The 23,854-nt window shown below is 43.5% G+C and overlaps 1 protein-coding gene across 1 annotated transcript in view; it reads right to left on the reverse strand.

Moving 5' to 3' along the window:
• Window positions 1–16,177: 16,177 nt before the first annotated feature.
• PDGFA (platelet derived growth factor subunit A) overlaps window positions 16,178–23,854 on the reverse strand; it is a 63,848-nt gene continuing 56,171 nt past the window's right edge. The window contains exons 5-6 of the mRNA XM_058157270.1: window positions 23,385–23,511; window positions 16,178–19,906 (exon numbers count right to left, since the gene is read on the reverse strand). Coding sequence (XP_058013253.1) covers window positions 19,896–19,906; window positions 23,385–23,511 — 138 coding nt within the window. The 3' untranslated portion in view covers window positions 16,178–19,895. The remainder of the gene's footprint in view (window positions 19,907–23,384; window positions 23,512–23,854) is intronic.

Here is a 23,854-nt window from a genome sequence, read left to right on the forward strand (position 1 = left end):
AGGTCCCTTCCAACTCTGTTAATCTGTAGTTTAATGAAGAGAAGGACCAGGGGAGACATGATAGCATCTTCCAATATTTGAGGGGCTGCCTCAGAGTGGAGGGGGACAAGCTGTTTTCCAAACCACCAGACAAGGAATAATGGATGGAAACTGATCAAGGAGAGATTCAACCTGGAAACAAGGAGAAATTTATCTGACAGTGAGAACAATCAACCGATGGAACTGAAGTTGCCTTTGGAAGTTGTGGGAGCTTCATCACTTGAGACTTTCGAGAAGAGACTGGACTGCCATCTGTCAGAAATGCTGTAGGGCAGGGATGGCTAACCTTTTTGATGCCAAGTGCCCAAAGTGCATGCGCATGCAAGCAAATGCACACACATGTCCCCAATCCCCCAAAATGCAATGCATTTTGCATGCATGGGGGTCCCCCCACGCATGCGCCCCCGTGCATGCAGCCCACCCTCCTGCGCCCCATTTTGGCTTCCAGGTTGGCGCAGCACGGCTTGTTTTAGGCCTGGAAAGCCTCCTGCACCAACCTGGAAACCAAAAGAGGGTGCGGGGGCACAGCACGAGCCCCCCCCGTGCCCCGTTTTGGGCCTTTAAAGCCTCCTGCACCAACCTGTATCCCCCGGTGCATGGCACATGCAAAGACCCAAAGACCAGCTGGCCAGCGGGAGGCGCACATTCATGCACAGTGGTGCTGGGCTGGAGTGACGACTGGTGTGCCCGCAGAGAGGGCTCTGCATCAACCCTGTGGCACACGTGCCGTAGGTTTGCCATCATGGGTGTAGCGTCTCCGGCTTGGGCAGGGGGTTGGACTAGATGACCTGCAAGGTCCCTTCCAACTCTGTTATTCTGTCATTCCAGCCTCTTCTTGAAAGCTTCCCATGGTGAAGCTCCTGAAGACAAGCTGTTCCATCGGTTGATTGTTCTGTCAGAAAATGTCTCCTTAGGTCTAGGCTGGTTATCTTAGTAGCTCTGAAGACTGTGCTGTAATATAATACAAGGTTCTCAAGAGAGAACGTTATATTATATTATCCTTATATTGTAATAGAACACTTTCGTCTTAAAGTGAGGAGACAAGACCACGAAGGACTTGAGAAACAAGAATTAATTTATTATTTGCGCAAATAGGACACAGACCCCCACTCACGTGGAAAACAAAGGTCTGAGCCTCGAGCAAGGTTCAAGCATAATCTTTTATACCTTTGGTTACAGATATCACATAAGAAAAAGAATAGAATAGAATAGAATAGAATAGAATAGAATTTTTATTGGCCAAGTGTGATTGGACACACAAGGAATTTGTCTTGGTGCATATGCTCTCAGTGTACATAGAATAGAATAGAATAGAATAGAATAGAATAGAATAGAATAGAATAGAATAGAATTTTTTATTGGCCAAGTGTGATTGGACACACAAGGAATTTGTCTTGGTGCATATGCTCTCAGTGTACATAAAAGAAAAGATACCTTCATCAAGGTACAACATTTACAACACAATTGATGGTCAATATATCAATATAAATCATAAGGATTGCCAGCAACAAGTTATAGTCATACAGTCATAAATGGAAAGAGATTGGTGATGGGAACTATGAGAAGATTAATAGTAGTGCAGATTCAGTAAATAGTTTGACAGTGTTGAAGGAATTATTTGTTTAGCAGAGTGATGGCCTTCGGGGAAAAACTGTTCTTGTGTCTAGTTGTTCTGGTGTGCAGTGCTCTATAGCGTCGTTTTGAGGGTAGGAGTTGAAACAGTTTATGTCCAGGATGCGAGGGATCTGTAAATATTTTCATGGCTCTCTTCTTGATTCGTGCAGTATACAGGTCCTCAATGGAAGGCAGGTTGGTAGCCATTATTTTTTCTGCAGTTCTAATTATCCTCTGAAGTCTGTGTCTTTCTTGTTGGGTTGCAGAACTGAACCAGACAGTTCTAGAGGTGCAAATGACAAACTCAATAATTCCTCTGTAGAACTGAATCAGCAGCTCCTTGGGCAGTTTGAAGAAGAAGAAGTTATTCTTCTTTATGTCACAGACAAAAGCCCATATATGGACTACCATTATCATGCACCATCCGGATACGTATGTTGATGCAATACATTGCTATAGATGCCCCTTTCTTGCCACATATAGTTACTGGAACAGGTTACAAAGAACAACACGTAGAAATGTTCCTGTGCTTTACAGAAAGCTTGCAACACCCACACCTCTGCCAAGCAATATACTTCCGCTTTTATGTGACACGTCGACTTCTATCTCTAATACATCTTGTTATAATCCTAACAAATAATCATAAAGCATTGGGGGTCCTGCTTCAATATTATATTATCCTTTGTGCTACCGGAGAGGTTTTGATACCCTGAGAAACAGGTGACTCGCCTGGAGCTTGGTTGCGTTCCTCAAAATTATCTCTCTTGCATGCAGACACGGGGACACACACACACACACACACACACACACACACACACACACGCTCGGAAGTCACAGGGCCTTTCAACGTGACAGCACTCAAGACAGGTACCCGAGCAGCCAAGTGGCTTTCAGGCGGCTACGGCTGAAGTGAAGGAGTCCGACATCCAAGGGAGCAGATCGTGTGAAACTCAAGAGTGGTTGTTCGGTAAACAATGTGCCTCTTCACTCGAGTGGCTTGGCTGCTAATCAAGCACACGACAAACACAATTTCGGGATGTGGGCACAAGGGCACAACGGCAGTGCGTCTGTGCAATCAATGAGTAAATTTATTTGGGCTCGTTTATTTCTAGAGTCGCTAGCTAGACTGATGGTTGGATTAGCTTTATTGTTACTTTTCCTCCGTTCCTTCTTTCCCTTCCTTCCTTCCCTCTCTCATTTCATCTCATTCGTTCATTTTCTATCCCCTTCCCTTTCTCTCCACTTGTCTCCTTCCTTCCTTCTTTACTCCCTTTCTCCCTTCTTTACTTCCTCTCTCATTTCCATCTCCTTCTTCTTTTCTTTCCTACTTTCCTCCCTCCCTCCTTCTCTGCCGCCCTCCCTCTCTTCTTCCCTCTCTCATTTCATCTCATTCATTCATTTTCTATCCTCTTCCATTTTTCTCCCCTTGTCTCCTTCCTTCTTTCTTTCTTTCCTTCCTTCCTTCCTTTCCCCCTTCTTTCCTTTCTCTCTCATTTCCATCTCCTTCCTCTTTTCCAACTTTCCTCCCTCCCTCCCTCCTTCCGCCCTCCCTCCCTTTCTTCCTTTTTCTATCCCCTTCCGTTTCTCTCTACTTTTCTCCTTCTTCCTTTCTCCCTTCTTCCCTTCCTCTCTCTCTCTCTCCTTCCTCTTTTCTTTCCTACTTTCCTCCCTCCCTCCCTCCCTCCCTTCCTTCCTTCCAAATCATAATCCCCCAATATGCAAAAACCCCTTAGGAAAACAAAAACGTGTTGCCATGGGAATGTTAGTTGTGCTGATATAATTTAAAGAAAAGTGTGGGGGGGGGGAACACCCCTCTATCTCCAGGTCTGGCAGAAATATGCTGAGAAGCAGCGAGGGCCAGGGATGGACAGGGCGTGGCCCTGATGGAATGAAATGCTGACATCGGCAGGAAGATAAGCCTGGATGGGTGTGTAAGTTGCAAATTATCATCAAGGGCTGCGGAGTAATAAGGAGAGCATTACGAGCTGGGTGAAGATCATAAAACTCTTTTATTTTCCAAAACAAAACATAAACACTGCAAAATTCATGCCTCTAGGCAACCATGATGAGATAGATTATCGGAAATAACAGGCTGTCTGCACCGAGAAGGAATGTCTTTTGTTTTCTCTTCCACGCTGGAGGAGATTATTTTTGCTAGATCCTGAAGGCAGAGAACTTGTTTGTAAGCCCATGGCGTCTCCTGACTTTCCAAGGGTGAGAGACCCACCCCACCCTCACTCCCACCCCAATGAATGTGCTGTGTCCTAGGACGTTGGGGAGAAGCAACCTGCCCAGTCAGTCGTAACCAGTGGAACGGTTTTGCCTTCCAAAGGTGTAGGTCAGTGGTGGGTTTCCAAAATTTTTACTACCGGTTCTGTGGGCATGGCTTGGTGGGCATGGCAGGGGAAGGATACTGCAAAATCTCCATTCCCTCCCCACTCCAGGGGAAGGATACTGCAAAATCCCCATTCCCTTCCCATTTCAGGGGAAGGAATACTGCAAAATCTCCATTCCCTTCCCACTCCAGGGGAAGGATGCTGTAAAATATCCATTCCCTCCCCACTCCAGGGGAAGGATACTATAAAAACTCCATTTTCTTCCCACTCCAGGGGAAGGATACTGTAAAATATCCATTCCCTCCCCACTCCAGGGGAAGGAAACTGCAAAATCCCCATTCCCTCCCTACTACAGGGGAAGGATACTGCAAAATCCCCATTTTCTTCCCACTCCAGGGGAAGGATACTGTAAAATCTCCATTCCCTTCCCACTCAGGGGAAGGATACTGTAAAATATCCATTCCCTCCCCACTCCAGGGGAAGGAAACTGCAAAATCCCCATTCCCTCCCTACTACAGGGGAAGGATACTGCAAAATCCCCATTCCCTTCCCACTCAGGGGAAGGATACTGTAAAATATCCATTCCCTCCCCACTCCAGGGGAAGGATACTATAAAAACTCCATTTTCTTCCCACTCCAGGGGAAGGATACTGTAAAATATCCATTCCCTCCCCACTCCAGGGGAAGGAAACTGCAAAATCCCCATTCCTCCCTACTACAGGGGAAGGATACTGCAAAATCCCCATTCCCTTCCCACTCAGGGGAAGGATACTGTAAAATATCCATTCCCTCCCCACTCCAGGGGAAGGATACTATAAAAACTCCATTTTCTTCCCACTCCAGGGGAAGGATACTGTAAAATATCCATTCCCTCCCCACTCCAGGGGAAGGAAACTGCAAAATCCCCATTCCCTCCCTACTACAGGGGAAGGATACTGCAAAATCCCCATTCCCTTCCCACTCAGGGGAAGGATACTGTAAAATATCCATTCCCTCCCCACTCCAGGGGAAGGAAACTGCAAAATCCCCATTCCCTCCCTACTACAGGGGAAGGATACTGCAAAATCCCCATTCCCTTCCCACTCAGGGGAAGGATACTGTAAAATCCCCATTTCCTCCCGATCAGCTGGCACTAGGGAGGCAGAGAATAGATGGGGGCGGAGCCCCGGTTCTCTGGACCACTCAGAGAATTCTGAATTGAGAACCACTCAATTCTCCAGAACTGGTCAGAACCTGCTGAAACCCGTCTCTGGTGTAGGTGCTCCATCACTGGAGGTTTCTAAGAAGAGATTAGGCAGCCGTTTGTCCAAAATGGGTTACAGTCTCCTGCCTGAGCAGCGGGTTGGACTAGAAGACCTCCAAGGTCCTGCTCAGGCAGGAAACCCTATATCACTCAGTCGTCTCCAAGGAAGAAATAAGAAAAGGGCCTCTGGTGGCTCAGACTGCTAAGACAGTCTGTTATTAACACAGCTGCTTGCAATTACTGCAGGTTCAAGTCCCACCAGGCCCAAGGTTGACTCAGCCTTCCATCCTTTATAAGGTAGGTAAAATGAGGATCCAGATTGTTGGGGGGGCAATAAGTTGACTTTGTATATAATATACAAATGGATGAAGACTATTGCTTAACACAGTGTAAGCCGCCCTGAGTCTTCGGAGACGGGCGGGATATAAATGCAAAAAAAAAAAAAAAAAGGAAATGACCAGGCAGAGCTCGAGGGAGGAGTCAAACGGGTCATCAGTCTCGAATCCCTTTGCACCCAGAAGTCCAGCCTATCTTGAATTCGGAATAAGAGAATTGTAAAGGACCTTGGAGGTCTTCTAGTTCAACCCCCTACTCAGGCAGCAAATCCTAGACCACAAATGGTTGTCTAATGTTTTCCTAAAACTTCCAGTGTTGGAGTATCCACAACTTTGGGAGGCAACTCAATCCACTGATCGTTCTCATCATCAGGAAATTTCTCCTTAGTTCTAAGGTTGCTTCTCTCCTTGATTAGTTTCCACCCATTGCTTCTTGTTCTACCCTCAGGTGCTTTGGAGAATAGCTTGACTCCCTCTTCTCTGTGGCAGCCCCCAAGATATTGGAAAACTGCTATCATGTCTCCCCTAGTCCTTCTTTCCATTAAACTAGATATATTCAGTTTTTGCAACCGTTCTTCATATGATTTAGCCTCCAGTCCCTTAAGCAAAGAGCCAGGAAGTGGAAGAGCATGGAAAGGCAACCTAGATGAAGAAATCGCTGCCACCAATACTTGAAAGGCGACCGACCCTCTGTGTATTTAAACAAGTTGTTCAAAGACTGGCAACCTGTTGCTAAGGAACCACAAAGACTCTTCCATTTACGTCCTCGCTGCAGCGCCTTGCCAAGGCTGACCTGCTGGAGCAAAACAAACAAATGGGAAAGAGCCCCATGATTCTACAAAGAGGTCCTTGCTTTTCCGTCTCTGCAGATTTATTGTCTCACTAGGGAAAAGCCAAAAAATGACAGAATATCAAAGCTGGAAGGGACCTTGGAGGTCTTCTAGCCTAACCTCCTGCTCAACCCGCAGACAAATGGTTGCCCAGTCCTTTTTTTTTTCTTGAAAACTTCCAGTGATGGAGCTCCCACAACATCTGGAGGTAAGCCGTTCCGGTGACGAATTGTTCTTACGGTCAGGAAATGGAAGCTAATCAAGGGGCCGTGGGTGGCTCAGGCTGTAAGATAGCCTGTTATTAAAACACAGCTGCTTGCAATTACTGCAGGCTCGAGTCCCACCAGGCCCAAGGTTGACTCAGCCTTCCATCCTTTATAAGGTAGGTAAAATGAGGACCCAGATTGTTGGGGGGGGGCAATAAGTTGACTTTGTAAATATACAAATAGAATGAGACTATTGCCTTACACACTGTAAGCCGCCCTGAGTCTTCGGAGAAGGGCGGGATATAAATGTAAATAAATTTTAAAAAAAGGAGAGAAGCAACTTAGAACTATGAAGGTATTTCATGACCGTTTGAACAATTCATCAGTGGAATGGCTTGCCAGTTGTGGGTGCTCCAAGACCGGAGGTTTTCAAGAGGAGAGATTATATTTGTCTGAAATGGTATAGGATAGCCTGCTTGAGCAGGGGGTTTGGATTAGAAGACCTCCCAAATCCCTTCCATCTCTGTTCTTATTCTGTTATTATTATTATTTCTCCGTTCCAGGTGAGAGCGCCCTTTGATAAGCTTCTGTCCAGGGGTGAGCTGCAGGGGGTTTGGGAGAACCTCAGGGGTGAAATGCTCCCAGTTCGGACCGGATCACCCGATCCGGTAGCGATCTTGGCTGGTGGTTCAGAGAACCGGTAACAATCGCGGTGCAACGCTCCATCCACCCGCCCAGCTGTCGTTACTTCCTGGTTTTAACCAAGAAGTAATGTGTTTTGTACCTTCTGCGCATGCGCAGAAAGGTTTTGCGCATGCACAGAGGGTGTGCGTGTGCATATGATGTGTGTCTGCATGCAAGCGAAGCAAGCGCGCATGGTGCGTGCACTTCTGAGCCGGTAAGGAAGGTAAGTAGATTTCACCCCTGGAGAACCTCTAGCTAAGATTCTGTGCAGTTCAGAGAACCCCCAAATCCAGCTGCTGGCTGGCTCCGCCCACCCCAACTCGCACCTCCCAGGAATCCCTACGTGGCCAGTTTTGGATGCAGGTAAGTACAGGGTGTGCACGGAGACTCGGGGAGGGTGAAAAATGGACCCTTGTTTCTGGCCTCCAGAGGGCCTCCAGAGTCTGGGGAGGCTGTTATTGCCCTCTCGGAAGCTCAAGGAAAGCCTCCAGAGCCCGGGGAGGGCAAAAATGCCTCCCCCCCCAACCGTGGTGCAGGAGGCCAACTAAGCCATGCCCACCATGCCCATTCCCACCCAGAAACCTGGGAGAGAACCCCTTTCTAAAATTTTTGAAGCCCACCCCTGCTTCTGTCCATTAAGCCTTGTCCTCCTCTCAACTTTGGGGAAACTTGAAAGAAGCCAATGGATATTTTCTTGTCAAGACTGGACAATCATGCTAGGTTGGAGCCATTGGGCCAGCAGAGGTTACCCAAGTCTCTGCTGATTGGTCTTTGTTCCCCAAACCTCTTATCGGGAAGAAAAATTTGGAGATAGGTTAGTTGAGAGTCAACATTGTTGATCTAGCATGGGATGTTCAACCAATAACGGGACTCCGTTTGAGCATAGAACAAGGTTTCTTCAAGCTTGACTATCTTGAAGTTTTGTGGACTTCAACCCCCAAAATTCCATGGCCACCGTGGAATAAGAATGCCATTGATAAGGATTCTGGCAGTTGAAGTCCATATCCTTGGTCATAGCCAAGGCTGAAAACACTGACCTAACCGGTCAGTCCTACAGGAGATCAACCCTGACTGCTCTTTAGAAGACCAGATCCTGAAGAGGAAACTCAAACACTTTGGCCACCTAATGAAAAGGAAGGACTCCCTGAAGAAGAGCCTAATGCTGGGAACGATGGAGGGCAAAAGAAGAAGGAGACGGCAGAGAAGGAGGGGGCTGGATGGAGTCACTGAAGCAGTAGGAGTGAGCTTCAATGGACTTCAGAGCATGGTAGAGGACAGGAAGGCCTGGAGGAACGTGGTCCATGGGGTCGCGATGGGTCAGACACGACTTCATAACTAACAACAACAACAGTGTCCTGAGTATGGAAGAGCTTTCGTTGGGTCATCCAATGGTGTTCCTCTATTGCCAAGAGGGGGAGAAGAATAGAACTGAGAAGCCAACAATGACTTCGAATGATGTCTTTCTAATAGGTGAATGATCTCTTCAGCAGCTTCCAGCCTCATGTCTCGGTCCCATCGTGTTAAGGCCTTGTAAAGGTCCCAGCTTACAAATCGCTTAATCCGAGTTAGCTGGGTATTTCCATGAAAACTACCGTTTTTCTAAAACCTTGGATGGAACGTCCTGTGAACACAGCCACTGTCCAAATTTAACTCCACCCTTTCAATTTAGCGCTAGGATTCTAATAATAGGCTACTTGTCCTTGTCCAAAATTAATCGCAGGCGTGGGAAACCCTTTATGGGTGGGGCAACTCCAGGAGAGGAAAATTTATTTGGGGATTTGAAGAAAAAGGAGGAGGCTGTCAGCCTCTCGCCACCAGGATATCTCTGTGCTTTTTAAAATTATTTTTTTAAAAAAAATAATTTTAAAATTAAAGTCTTCAGATTTCTATGTTCTGGTTTTGAGGTGAATTTCGTCGTATGAGTATACTGTGTATCAGGGGTGAAATCCAGCAGGGTTCTGACAGGTTCTGGAGAACCAGTAGCGGAAATTTTGAGTAGTTCGGAGAACCGCCAAATGCCACCTCTGGCTGGCCCCAGAGTAGGGTGGGAATGGAGATTTTGCGGTATCCTTCCCCCACGAGTGGGAAGGGAATGGGGATTTTGCAGTATCCTTCCCCCAGGAGTGGGGAGGGAATGGGGATTTTGCAGTATCCTTCCCCCAGGAGTGGGGAAGGAATGGGGATTTTGCAGTATCCTTCCCCCAGGAGTGGGAAGGGAATGGAGATTTTGCAGTATCCTTCCCCCAGGAGTGGGAAAGGAATGGGAATTTTGCGGTATCCTTCCCCCAGGAGTGGGGAAGGAATGGGGATTTTGCAGTATCCTTCCCCCAGGAGTGGGGAAGGAATGGGGATTTTGCAGTATCCTTCCCCCAGGAGTGGGGAGGGAATGGGGATTTTGCAGGATCCTTCCCCTGCCACGCCCACCAAGCCACGCCCACAGAACCGGTAATAAAAAAATTGTACAATGTACAATAAACTTTATATTATATATACATATATACATATACATATACATATACATATACATATACATATACATATACATATACATATACATATATATATATATATATATATATATATATATATATATATTTGTTTGTTTTCTGAGGTTTTCGCGGGTGTTTGTATGTAGGTCTTTGGTTATTGGGTTTTCTCCAGCGTAAAATTGGAAGTGTCTTGGCGACGTTTGACGAAGTCTCATTCGTCATCTTCAGGCTTCAGCCGTGCTTCTGGGAGAAGCAGAAGCACGAAGCTGAAGCCTGAAGATGACGAATGAGACTTCGTCGAAACGTCGCCAAGACACTTCCAATTTTACGCGGGAGAAAACCCGAATAACCAAAGACCTACATATATATATATATATATATCATAGCTCTACCCCTAAATATTTCTCGCCTTGGAATGTTTGCCATATTTTCCTTTAGACACGCTGCGAATCCTGCTGTTAACAGCAGCAGCCCCCCAAATATGGGCGTTTGACAGTCATGGAAACCACCTCCATTTACTCAAACAAGCCGTTCAGTTGCAAGATGAAACAGATGGGTGGGTGGGGACAAAACAGATGCCTGCAAGAAGCTATTTCAGAGATATAACAAGGAAGCCAAATCTTGACCGTAAACTGGAAAGTTAAGATTTGCTTTGGGGGGGGGTGAAAAAAAAGTCACACAATGCAGTCCTTGGCTTCTTACTACAGCTGGGATCAAAATGGCCATTGCTAATCGAGGCACAGTTAAACGAGCTGCCCCTGAGTTCAACACCTTTTTGGCCAAGGTTGTTAAGTGGTTCACGACGGCGGTGGGTTCTAACCAGTTTTACCACCGGTTCGCATCGCGCACGCGCTTTGTTTTGCGCACGATCACCGCAAGCGTGCTTGCTTTGCTCGGACGCGCGCCAAAATTGCGTTTTGCACAAGTGCATTGAGTAAAAGAACAGCTGACACATGGCAATCCACTCTTACCGCGCCTTACAGCTGAGCTTAAAGCAAAGGAATAAAGGTAGGTATCGCGCCGGGGCAGGCGGAAGGGCCCAGCTGACATTAGGAATGAACCGGTTCACTCTCATATCAAGATTTCCGCTATCGGCTCTCCCGAACCAGGGAGAACCGGTAGCAACCCACCACTGGTTCACGGCATTTAAGTGGATCAGGCAGCCGTTAAGTGAATCTGGCCTTCTCTATTGACTTGATTTGTTGGAAGCAGCTGGGGAAGGTCACAAAATGTCAGTTTACTCCAATGTCAGTTTACCAAGCACCCAAATTTTAATCATGGGCTTGTGGGGAAGCGTGCGACAGGCGTAAGGGTGTATAGCGTGAAGATCGGTTGTTAAGTCACAATCTGCATCTCTTCCGGAGAAGGTGACCCAAACTTGCTTCATGGAGTCTACTTGGTGAACAAGGCAATATGGACATCCATTCAGGATAGTACTCTTTATGGTAGCCTGTGTCGAACTCAATGTGATTTATCTAAAACCACATAGCCCAGCCAGGAACATCTGGAAGAAAGCACCAAACTAGCTTCAACATTAGGTATGATTCAGATTGGACGATAATCTAGCACAGGGATCTCCAACCTTGGTCACTTTAAGACTGGTGGACTTCAACTCCCAGAATTCTTCAGCTAGCTTTGCTAGGTATGATTCAGATTGGAGGATCATCTGTCACAGGGGTCTCCTTTGCTAGCTGAGGAACTCTGGGAGTTGAAGTCCACCAGTCTTAAAGTGACCAAGGTTGGAGACCCCTGAACTAGCAGGACCAAGGAGAAGGGCCTTCTTCATGGTGGCTCCCTCTTTGGAACATCGTCCCCGTAGAGATAACACTGCCCCCTCCGCCTTTGACTCTTTGTCACAAGGCCCTGGCGACCTGGTTTCACCAAGTGGCCAGGAGACCCCAGAATGAGATGGAGCCCATCAATTGATTGTTTGATTGTTGTTGGCAACGTGGTGAGAGTCACTGCTGGTGTATTGTTTTTATATTGTGTTTTTATTCTTGTAAGCCACGGCCACCCAAAGTCACTGAGAGTAAATTGGGCAGCCACATAAATGTTCATAGACGATGATCGAAGAGAGAGAGAGAGAGAGAAAGAGAGAGAGAGATGGATGAATAGATAGATAATAGATAGGTGATGATTGATAGATAGAATTATAGATGATTAATACAGAGAGAAAAAAAGACTAGGCAAGTAAGTAGGTAGGTAGGTAGGTAAGTAGATGAGAGAGAGAGAGAGAGAGAGAGAAAGAGAGAGAGAGAGAGAGATGATAGAATAAAGGAGGAGGAGGAAGATAGTTAATGATGTAAGAGATAGAAAATGATGTAAGAGATGTAGGATAGATAGATAGATAGATAGATAGATAGATAGATAGATAGATAGATAGATAGATAGATAGATAGATAGATAGATAGATAGATAGATAGATAGATAGATAGTCAGACAGACAGACAGACAGACAGACAGACAGATCCATCCATCCATATATGGAAAGACATGTTAAAACACAGAGACTTGTGTACAAAGCCTGTTTTCACAGACAACAGAGAAGAAAACCATAGAATCCCAATGGAACATATTCAACGCCGAGACCATGAAATTCTAATTACCTGAAGACAGCTGCAAGTTCTGATAAAGCATGTCTATTTCCCTCCTCCCCCCCCCCGCCCCATTCCATCTCACGCTGTCCATATTTGCAAAAGAATGTGATTTCTTTTACTGGCAGGCAGCTGAATCATTTGGAAAGTTCATCCAACTTTCTAAAAACTGCCCTGGGTGAGGAACTGGAACAAAATTAACTCAGCTGAGGATGTGAGGTATCAATTATTGGAAGTCCTAGAGATTATAATTCTGTTATTATTGTTGTTGTTGTTGTTTTGTTGTTGTTGTTGTTGTTGTTGTTATTATTATTATTATTATTATTTTGCATATTGTTGCATAAAATGCAGCTATGTATCAATTAAGCAGCAGCTAAACCTTACTGTTTTATATTTCAAGCCAGGGAGCAAGTGAATGAGCATTGCAGGGTATCAAGGCAAAATAATGTGGCTGTAACATGGCAATATGTCTGTTTTGATCGTAGAAATTCCAGCATAGAAATTCCAATTAAAAAAATCTATTCTATTCTATTCTATTCTATTCTATTCTATTCTATTCTATTCTATTCCACTCTACTCTGATTCCTATTCTATTCTATTCTATTCTATTCTATTCTATTCTATATTCTATTCTAAACTCCTGTTCTATCCTATTCCTATTCCTTTCTATTCTATTCTACTTTATTCTAAATGCTTATTCTATTCTATTCTATTCTATTCTATTCTAAACTCCTGTTCTATTCTATTCCTATTCCTTTCTATTCTATTCTACTCTATTCTAAATGCTTATTCTATTCTATTCTATTCTATTCTACTCTACTTTACTCTACTCTACTCTATTCTAATTCCCAAGACCAAGTTGAGAGCTTAAGTCTGGATTTTTCCATGCTTGACAAAAGAAAAAAATACAGCTAAGGACACTACTGTGTCCTTCACCAAGGTGTTTTTAAGACGTTGCCAAGGTAACATTGCAAGGTGTCCAGATGTCCCATGACAGTCATCAATAATGGACTAGGTATGATGGGTATCCCCAAGTCTGATGACATCTGGATACCAAGATGTTCAGGCTTTGCCTATGGACAAGTTGCGTATTTCTGGGGCATCCACAAATTCCAGTTAAAAAAACCCAACCAACTGATTTTTGCACATGTCCTTCCTTTCTTGGCAGCATTGCAATGAGAAAGCCGGCGGCAGGTCAAATGTTGCCCATCCCAAAAAAAATTTGGGGGAGGGGGTTGAAGGGGGGGTTGTCAGAGAAGGAGTAAAGGATCTCAGGCAGCGATCCTCACTGTGAGAACCTCTCTACCGCCGAATGCACAAATCCTCTCAATCCCCTGAGCATTGCATGAAATTATCAAGAAGCGCGGAGCTGGCCAAAATTTGTAGAATGCATCGTAATATGAGACCTCCAGGCCTGGCCCAGCCGGGCTCCTGGGAACTGAATTCTTATTTCACACAAGCCGTGCCAGATGTATGAGTATAGACTTTTGTTCCAGCGCGGGAAACCAAACAAAGCAATATGCAAAAATTAATCTCCCGGCTAATTATAATGCCTTGGTAAGGCCACATTTGGAATATTGCATTCAGTTTTGGTCGCCACGATGTAAAAAAGATGCTGAGACTCTAGAAAGAGTGCAGAGAAGAGCAACAAAGACGATTAGGGGACTGGAGGCTAAAACACATGAAGAACAGTTGCAGGAACTGGGTATGTCTAGTCTGATGAAAAGAAGGACATGGCGGGACATGATAGCAGCCTTCCAATATCTCAGGGGCTGCCACAAAGAAGAGGGAGTCAAGCAGTTCTCCAAAGCACCTGAGGGTAGAACAAGAAGCAATGGGTGGAAACTAATCAAGGAGAGAAGCAACCTGGAACTAAGGAGAAATTTCCTGACAGAAGAATTAATCAGTGGAACAACTTGCCTCCAGAAGTTGTGAATGCTCCAACACTGGAAATTTTTAAGATGATGTTGGATAACCATTTGTCTGAAGTGGTGTAGGGTATCCTGCCTGGGTAGGGGGTTGGACTAGAAGACCTCCAAGGTCCCTTCCAACTGTCCAATTCTATTCTAGTCTAGTCTAGTCTATTCTAGTCTAGTCTAGTCTATATTCCTATTCTATTCTATTCCATTCTATTCTATTCTGTATTTCTATTCTATTCTATTCTATTCTATTCTATTCTATTCTATTCTATTCTAATTCTAATTCTATTCTATTCTAATTCTAATTCTATTCTAGCGAAAGAACCGATAACAAAAGTCTTAGGTTAATTTTGATGGAAGAAAGTCTTCTTGCATTAAAGAGGACATTGGTTGGCTAAGTGGCTAAGACGCAGAGCTTGTTGATCAGAAAGGTCGGCAGTTTGGCGGTTTGAATCCCTGGTACAGGTCTCCTGCATTAGCAGGGGGTTGGACTAGATGACCTCCAAGGTCCCTTCCAACTCTTGTGACTGTTTTGTTCACTGTTTTGAGTTGGGGTCTTCAGCTAAAAAGCTAATCCTGCTTTTACTTGGGGAGGGAAGGGGCAGCCAAAGGTATCGGCATGGCTGTTGCCTTCTGTAGAACCAGAGGTTCTCAACCTTGATAGCTTTAAGATACGTGGTCCCACCAAGAGGCTTTTCCAAAAGGCAATTGGACTTCCTTGTCGCCGTTTTTCTTCAGAAACATTTCGCTTCTCATCCAAGAAGCTTCTTCAGAACTTGGTTTTCAAAGAAAGAAAGAAAAAAAACCTACCCCAAGTAAGTCTAGTCCCAAATGTTGGGACAACCATGACCTGGATGGTTGAGGATCTCCATAGACATTTAAGATGTGTGGACTTCAACTCCCAGAATTGCCCAGCCAGATCTGGAATTGATCTGAAGGGGCACTGAAAAGATCTTATATGAATCTACCTAGATTTTCCCATTGGTTAGTTTTTCACAATTAGACGGTTCCGAATGAGTCACTGATGTTCACAATGATCCTTTCTAATGGGAGATCACAGGACCTTTTCTTTTCTCCCTCCCTCCCTCTGTTCCTTCCTTCCTACCCACCTCCCTTCTTTCTTCTGTTCCTTCCTTCCTTTTTTCCCCTTCCTTCCTCCGTTCCTTCCTTCCCCCATTCCTTCCTTCTTCTCTTCCTTCCTCTGTTCCTTCCCTCTTCTCTTCCTTCTTTCCTCCGTTCCTTTCTTCCTATTCTTTCCTTCTTCCCTTCCTTCCTTCTTTCCTTCCATGTCTCCTTCCTTCTCCCTTTCCTTCCTTCTTTTCCCCCTTCCTTTCTTCCTTCCTCCGCTCCTTCCTTCCCTCTTCTCTTCCTTCCTTCTCCCCTTCCTCCATTCTGCCTTATTTTTCCCCTTCCTTTCTTCCTCCATTCCTTCCTTCCTCCCTCCCTCCATTCCTTCCTCCCTCCCTTCCTTCTCCCCTTCCTTGTCTCCTTCCTTCCTCCATTCCTTCCTTCTTCTGTTCCTTCCTTCTCCCCTTCTTTCCTTGTCTCCTTCCTTCTCCCCTTCCTTTCTTCCTTCCTCCCTCCATTCCTTCCTTCCTCCATTCCTTCCTTCCTTGTCTCCTTCCTTTCTTCTTTTTCCCCTTCCCTTCTTTTTCCCCTTCCTTCCTCCCCCCCCCCAACTAGAATCAATCGACTTTACTACTATCAAATTATGGGCAATTTCGATCTGATTTCAAGTTTCACGTGGGAGAAATTGGTATCTTTCTAAACCTTTGGCCTCCTGTATTTTTTTTTAAATGAATGAATGTGTGGAATGTTAAGATTTTGTTTTGTTATGCTTCAAGGGCAGTGAAACCAAGTTCAAAGCAACATCACCATTTCAACCATAAATATATAAATTCATTTTTATACAGGTTTTTCCTTGTCCACATAGCACATACAGAACACCGAGAGTTACACTCATAGGAAAACACCCACACATATTTTTAGTAAGGTATTTTCCTCTCTCAACACATCCAGATTTTGAATGAATGGGACTTTGAAGTCTTAAGCAATGATCAAAGGGAAAACTTCCTTTTCGTTCAAATTACTTTAATAAACGTGAGTTTGTTTGATCAATTTTAACACCGAGAGAGGGGGGGGGAAAGAACTAAAACCAGCAACCAAATCCAATGTTGATCAAGAATAAAATCAAGGTAACATCAGTCATATTGCCATCCATGGAGGGACACACAGTTTGTTTAACACTGGACACATAAAAACACATCCACATCTGAACGCACAAACTGGAAACAGAAACATTATCTGCAGTACAGGTCCCTCCATTCGGACATAGGTGATGGGGCATGGTGACCCTCTCTTTGGAACTGTTTTGGTAAGATTTTGGACAACCAACACAATGATAACAAAGTTACACAAGAGCAAGAGAAAAACACAACTCCAATGTATCATTATATATCTGAGTTCTCCATGGCCCCCTTTGGAATAATGGGAAGGTCTGACTTTTCTACGGGACCTCTTGACTATTCTAGGCATCTCAGATCTCAACTCTCCATGTTTAATTCAGCTTTATTCATTGACTTCCCTCAAGAAGAGTCTAAAAGGTCATCATCTCCTTTCATTTTATCCCCACGAGGTAGACTGGATTGATTGAGAGAGAAAGAAAGATGGGGTCATAAACCAGAATCTGAGCTTCATGGACGGCTGGGAACTTTGTTCCAGATTCCCCAAGATCAAGTCAAAGTCCGAGAAGCACCATCCTGCACTGGTTCTGCTTATTTATTTCTCGGCTTTCTCCAGGACGAAAAAGGAGATAGGGAAGTTAAGCCTAGAATTCTGATGGTTATGAGATAGGATGTCAACATTTACTGTACAATGTAGACCCTCAGGAAGTCTGCAATTAAACATTTTTTATTACTCCTGGGTCCTGGGATGGTCCAAAGTCCCCTATGATTAACTCCTAGAAAAATGATCTCATGGACCATGGACTTCTTCTGATCTGCACAACCATGATGGTAGGTAGCTACCAAGAGAAAGGTCCTTTGCAGAGGTCTTGTTCTGTCAATGAATTCCTGGTCAAAAATTCCTGGTCTCTTTCTCCTTCCCTCTCCATCACTGCCACATTCATCAGCAACCCTTTCTACGGTGCCAAACACAATAACCCAAGTCAAGGAAGGTCATCCAGCAAATTAAAAATAAGCTGGCAAGTTGGGCTATCATAAACAATATTATTTTAGTCCTATATTTTCAGAGGAAAGTTGACCTTGAGCGACCTGAGCCAAAATCAATCAGAAAGGAACTGAACTGAACTGAACTAAGACTTGATCCCATTTCTGCCCTCGATGGAAGGATCTCTCTACCAGTGATGGTGGGAAGCAGGCCAAGGAAGATCCACCACCATCGGGTCAGACGTTCTCACGTACAACCACCCCATTTCTCCTTTGGAAATATGGGACATCATACTTGACATCTTTTCTCTTTTTCCTAATGAAAATAAATATACTTTAAATGAGATAAACTAGAAAAATACATCCATAAAATGCATATCCCAATCTCATTCACTTTTTTTTTTTTTTTAATATTCTGGCTTAAGAAAACAAAACAAGGGATTCTTGGGTATAGAAAACCATTAATTTTAGATTTAAAAAATACAAACATCACCTTTACTCCGGCCCCCAAAAAAGAAAACATTTAATATTTTTTTTTGAATACACATAAAGCATTTTTTTTCTCTTTGTTTAATACCAAAAATAAAGAATTTTATGTTTTCCAGCAAGGTTGTTCCAGGCCACAGCGATATCAATACAGTATGAGTAACAAGTAGAATTTTGTACATCTCACACCATTGAAACACATGAAATCGGCAAAAGGAGTTAGTTTTCCACAATAGTATTTGTGGACGACTCAAATACGTTGTGGTTGGTTTTTTTGTGTTTTTTTTTTAAAGGGTTTGGTTTGGTTTGACTTGCATATAACCTAAAGCTCGCGTAACCCAACTTTGTCGACATTCTTAAAAATTATTCTCCAACTCTGCATCTTCAAGAAAACCAAGGAATTTATGGAACCTCTGCACCTCATTGAGAATTTAAGAGTTCATTTGAAGACACATCTTTGCGTCCCCTAGAATTAGGTAAGAATTAGCATTATTCATTCAATAATCTTCCTCACTTGACTGGGCTCCGTTCTTGAGCCATGAAATTTAAGTAAACATGTTCTACAGTACATGATCACCAACCAAACAGAAGATAAGAGAATAACAGACCTTGGAGGTCCTTCTAGTCCAATCCCCTGACCAAGCAGGAAACCCGACACCATTTCAATCTCTTCTTTTAAAAAAAACAAAACCTGCAGTGTTGGAGCCACCACAACTTCTGGAGACAAGCTGTTCCACTGATTAATTGTTCTAACTTAATTGTTTGTCCAGCTTCCATGACTATACTTTTCAAGAAAAGATGGCGGACATGAGACTATATGTCCACCACGTTGCTAATTCTTCGGCAACTTTTTGAAGAGGGAAGGAGGAAGCGGGGAGGAAACCCCAAACACCTGCTTTAAATAATATATTGTGAAAAAGGAAGAGGCTGGGGAGAAAGGAAAAAGGGTAGACAAACCAAGAAACATTTAGAAAATTATGCATAGGTATACCATTTTTATTTTAATACATTTCATTAGTCTGCACCCCCCCGCTAGGAGAAATAAAAACGCCATAGTCTTGCATGATCCCATTTCATTGCCACTACACCAAGTCTCTCTTATATCGGATTATTGGTAAATGTAGTCCAAAAACAAACAAAAAACAACAACAGAAAGATAATAAAATGCTAGGCAAAAGAATAAAAAGAAAAGCTCAATAACTTGATGGTGTAAAAAAAAAAAAAAAAAAACCAACAACAACCCAAAATAAAACAAACACTTACGGCGCCCCAGATGGATTTTTCTTTAATAGATTTTTTTTTAATCACCGCCAAAGCCAAAAAAAAAAAATTAAAATTATTTTTTTAAAAAAAACCCATTCTAGATTCCGCCCGGGCATTTGATACATTCCTGTTCTTGATGGTTGTCATCGTTGTTGCCACTGTTTTGCCAAACTCCATCTGAATCCGTCCGTCAGCATATTGGCCTCAGGCACATTTCTCGAGAAAAATAAAACGGACAAGAGGGGAATAAAATAAAAGCACCATTGACAGTTTTTTTGTTTTTTTTTTAGGAAGTCTGCTGTCCACTTGTTGTTCGTCCTCTTCTCATTCAATTCACGTCACCATTTCTCGATTTCATGGATAGGGAAACGTCGTATTATTTTGCAGACGGCTACAATACTTCCTGCGATGTCATATTTAAACAACTATACATTTGTCCCTTGTGTGTTCTGGTGAAGTGTGTGTGCATGTCTGTGTGTGTGTGTGGTTGTGTGTTTCTCTCTCCCTCCCCCCCTCCTTCTCTCTCTCTCTCTCTCTCTCTCTCTCTCTCTCTCTCTCAACCAGTTTTTTCCCCCCCGGATAGGAAGATGAGTGAAGTATTTATCCAGAAAGCACCATACAGCGTAGGTTCAGGAATGTAACAGATCCTGTACATTCGAGTCCTGGAAAGAAATCTTTTCTAGCTTATTTTCACCTGACATCTGTAAAAGAAAAAAGAAAGAAAGAAAAAAAGAGGTCCGTAATTAAAGCATTGTTGAATTGAATCAAAATTTGCTGGAGATCATAAATCAGGCTAAAGATTCCCCTGCCCCTCTCCCCTCTCTCTCTCTCTCTGCCTCATCATCTGGACCTCAAATATAAATACCTTCTCTATCGAAGCGGGTCTCAAATCTCTAGAAAAAAGAGATTTCTATCCATCAATTCTGGGTCTGTCTCCCTCTTTTCCATATTCTTATACGCTCCAAATATAAGTTGCTCATAAAGCTGGCAACTGTTGTGGTCCGTCAGCAGCCTAGGGAGCTGGCAACGGAGTTGGACAGCGATGAGGCTGAGGGGAGGCCATGGCCATCAGGAAGTGAGGTGCAGACTCCTCCAGAGACTGATAGTGGTGAGGCAGAGGAACAGGAGGAGCCTGTTCCTAATACACGCATGAGAAGAGCTGTCAGAAGGCAAGAGCTGCTCAAACAGAGAGGACAACTCGGGAGTAAGGCCAGGAGATGATTGGCCTCTCCCATAAGGCTTAAAACAGACCAGCACCAGCATTTCAGCTTTGCCGGAAAACAACGTTGTAGCTGCGTCTTCTGCTTCATCTTCTGGTTCGTCTACATCTTTGTTTTTGTGGCTTCTGGACATTTGTCAGGAAAGGCCTTTGGCAGTTTGCCTAATTGGACTAAGGTTTGTGAGATAACTGAGGAATTTGTGTTGGGAGGCATTTGTTTTACTTTGAGTTGAACGACGCTGGGAATGAAGTAATTCCCAGCTGTTCGAATAAAGTTTGTTTTTCCACGGACTAAGTTTATTACTACCTACTTGGGCCTGGGTCACCACAGCAACTTCATTCACCTGACTTGAGAATTAAAATCTGAAGAACATCCTAAGGTTGGAGGTCCAAATGGTGAGGCAGAGAGAGGGTGGGGGGGAAGCGGGATGGATTTGAAATGTTGAGGGCATCTCATGAACTTCCCATCATGAAGAGCAAATTGTTCCCAGATCAGAAGGTTACCTAGCACCCCACTAAATCTTCTCAGAGACATTCAACAACAACTAGAATTATGCCCATATTTTAAGGAAATGGGCCCCCATTGAATAATCCTGCTGGAATCCTGACAGTAACACTTGCTAGCCATCTTTATTTTTTGAATTAGGGATGGAGCCTTGGTGGGGCCCATTTTTATAAATGGTTAGATCTCCCCAAGACTGTGACTTTATTCTGTCCATTCCCTAGCTAGCTTTCTTTTGGTGAAAAGAATTACTTAAAAACCTGCAGGCCAGCAATCTAGCCACTGCAAAAAAAAAAAAAAAATTCCAGCCAAAGAAAAATGGACATCCACCCATAGAATTCTCAAGGACAACCTGATCCTTTGAAATCATCAATAATTACGTATCAGCATTGATTAGGCTCCAAATCAATCATTTTTTAAAGCACCAAGCATAGCAACTTCAGAATGGACCATCTGCACAGGTAGCTTTAAAGAGAAAAGGTTGAGTTTAGCCAATCACATTTGATTGCTGGATCACTCCCGGCAACAGCCAACACCCAAAATCTTAGAATAATGATCAAATACGGGAAGAATAATAGCCCAATTTTTTTTTCTATTGGTTGTGATCTTAAAGGCAGTTTCCACATATGGCTCATACCTGGTTAGGGTCTCCATTTTAAGGAGGGTTTTAACAATTTCCGTCGTTTTTTACCTTTTTTCCTATGTCTGCCTGTTGACATAATGGCAGCGTTGGTATATTTAACAAATAAGCCACAAAGGGCAAGCATTTATGGAAGCAAAGGAATAAAAGAAACTGTCCTCGGAGAAGAACCACTGCAACAAATCGGAAGGTTTTTTACAGAATAACACGCTGATCAGAACCAAAAAGTTTTTTTTTTAAAAAAAGGCCTAATGAGGTCTTTAGCAACTTGCTTAGTGTAGAAATTCAAATTTATGTATCCGATGAAGGAGAGGCTATCACCCCTCTGTATGGTTCACTGTTGGTCTGTTCTTGCTATTAAGATTTTCCTAACTTCCAAATCAGGGGTGAAATCCAGCTGGTTCTTACAGGTTCTGGAGAACCGGTAGCGGAAATTTTGAGTAGTTCAGAGAACCAGCAAATAAACACTTCTGGCTGGTCCCAGAGTGGGGTGGGAATGGAGATTTTGCAGCATCCTTTCCCTGGAGTGGGGTAGGAATCAGTTACCTTTACAATCCACTTACCTTTGATACCGGTTTGCAATGGGAGCGCACGCATGCGCAGCGACTTCTGCACATGCGCAGATCATCAATTATGACATCCGGGCGGATGGGCGGAGGCTCCCACCGCTTTTGCTACGGGTTCTATAGAACCGGACAGAACTAGGAGCAACCCACCCACTGGTGGGAATGGAGATTTTGCGGGATCCTTCCCCTGCCACACCCACCAAGCCCATGGCCACAGAACCAGTCGTTAAAAAAAAATTGGATTTCACCACTGATCCAGATGGAATTTGGGCGATTCTTAATGCCAGCATTCCATGTTCCCCTCTGAGGACCCATGGCAAATAAGTCATGGTTTTCTTCTACCTTCTCGTGCCATTTCCTTCATCTTTCCTTGAAAAGTTAAATTTCCCCATCTCTATCCATCTTTTCGGCGTCCGTTCAATTTTGTCTAAATCCTTCTCAAAGGGTGCAGATTACAAGCTTTAAAAGGAAGACGTGTCCGCCATGCTAAGATTCATAGTGTATAATCCTAAATGTGGGATGAAATATGCACCCTTGGTTATCTGCAGTTAACATCAGATAATCCCGGGGGTTAATTTTAACCCCCCTGACATGCAAATAAATGGATTTAAAGTTATTTTATCTGATAGATCTCAGTTGGGTTTCACTATACTCTCGAAACAAAAGATCATGAGTCAACTTGAATGCTTCATAGGAAAACTCTGTAATCTGCCCAAAACATTATAAAAATTATAAGGCACATGAGAAATAATACTACTAATTGTAGCAGAATGTGCTGGAAAAAGAGAAGACGAACACCATCCCAACCTCCACTGTTTTTAATATCAATCAATATATAGAAAATATTAAATACCAGCTCCTCCCCCATCCCTGAAATCTATGGGTCACCACTAAGAAAACACCAAACCCAAATTTAACATTCTTGTGCCCCAATTCCTTCATCTTTCCTTGAAAAGTTTAATTTCCCCATCCCTATCCATCTTTTTGGTGTCCATTTTAGTTTGTCTAAATCCTTCTCCAAAGGCCTAAAATTTAGCACAAGATTTATTAGCCTTGAAAAAGATATACCCTCCAAGCTAAGATTCATCACATGTAAATTTAAGCAATATGAACTCTCTTCCATCGCTGTGGTTAACCCAAGCATGTTTCTCATTTCCAGATGTTTAATGTTTGGGAGCCCTGGGGGGACGTCAGAAAACAACAGTCACATCCAACACCATCAGCTTCAGTCTCTTAATCTACTCCAACGTACCTGTTTCTTCTTCTCGTAAATCTGGATTGGAATTTGACATTGTACAAGTGCATTCCATATGCTCTTCTAACTTCACCAGAACTTCCTTTAATTTGGGTTTTCTTCTAACATATTCCACTTTGGCCACCTACAGGTTGACAAATAATAATAATAATAATAATATTCAGGAACTTGTTAAGCCAAACAGTAGCCAAGAACAAGATTTGGAGCACTCATCTGGAGAAGAACTTTGTGGTTTCATTTGTGCATTGTTCATGATTTGCAGGGCGTATCCCTAAACTCACCAGGAAGCAAGCAAAATAATTAACCCTCATTATTTGGTGTGAAACTGTTGGGCTCCAAAACACTTTTCCTTTCCGAATCGTTGAAAAAAATAATCTGCTATGAGGAAACTGCTCCCAAAACCAACTTTTCTTGAGAGCGAGATTTAAGATTCAAAGCAAGGCCAAGAATCGTGGCTTCACACCGCT

Source organism: Ahaetulla prasina, chromosome 14 (assembly GCF_028640845.1).
Source record: "Ahaetulla prasina isolate Xishuangbanna chromosome 14, ASM2864084v1, whole genome shotgun sequence".
Classification (NCBI taxonomy): Eukaryota; Metazoa; Chordata; class Lepidosauria; order Squamata; family Colubridae; genus Ahaetulla; species Ahaetulla prasina.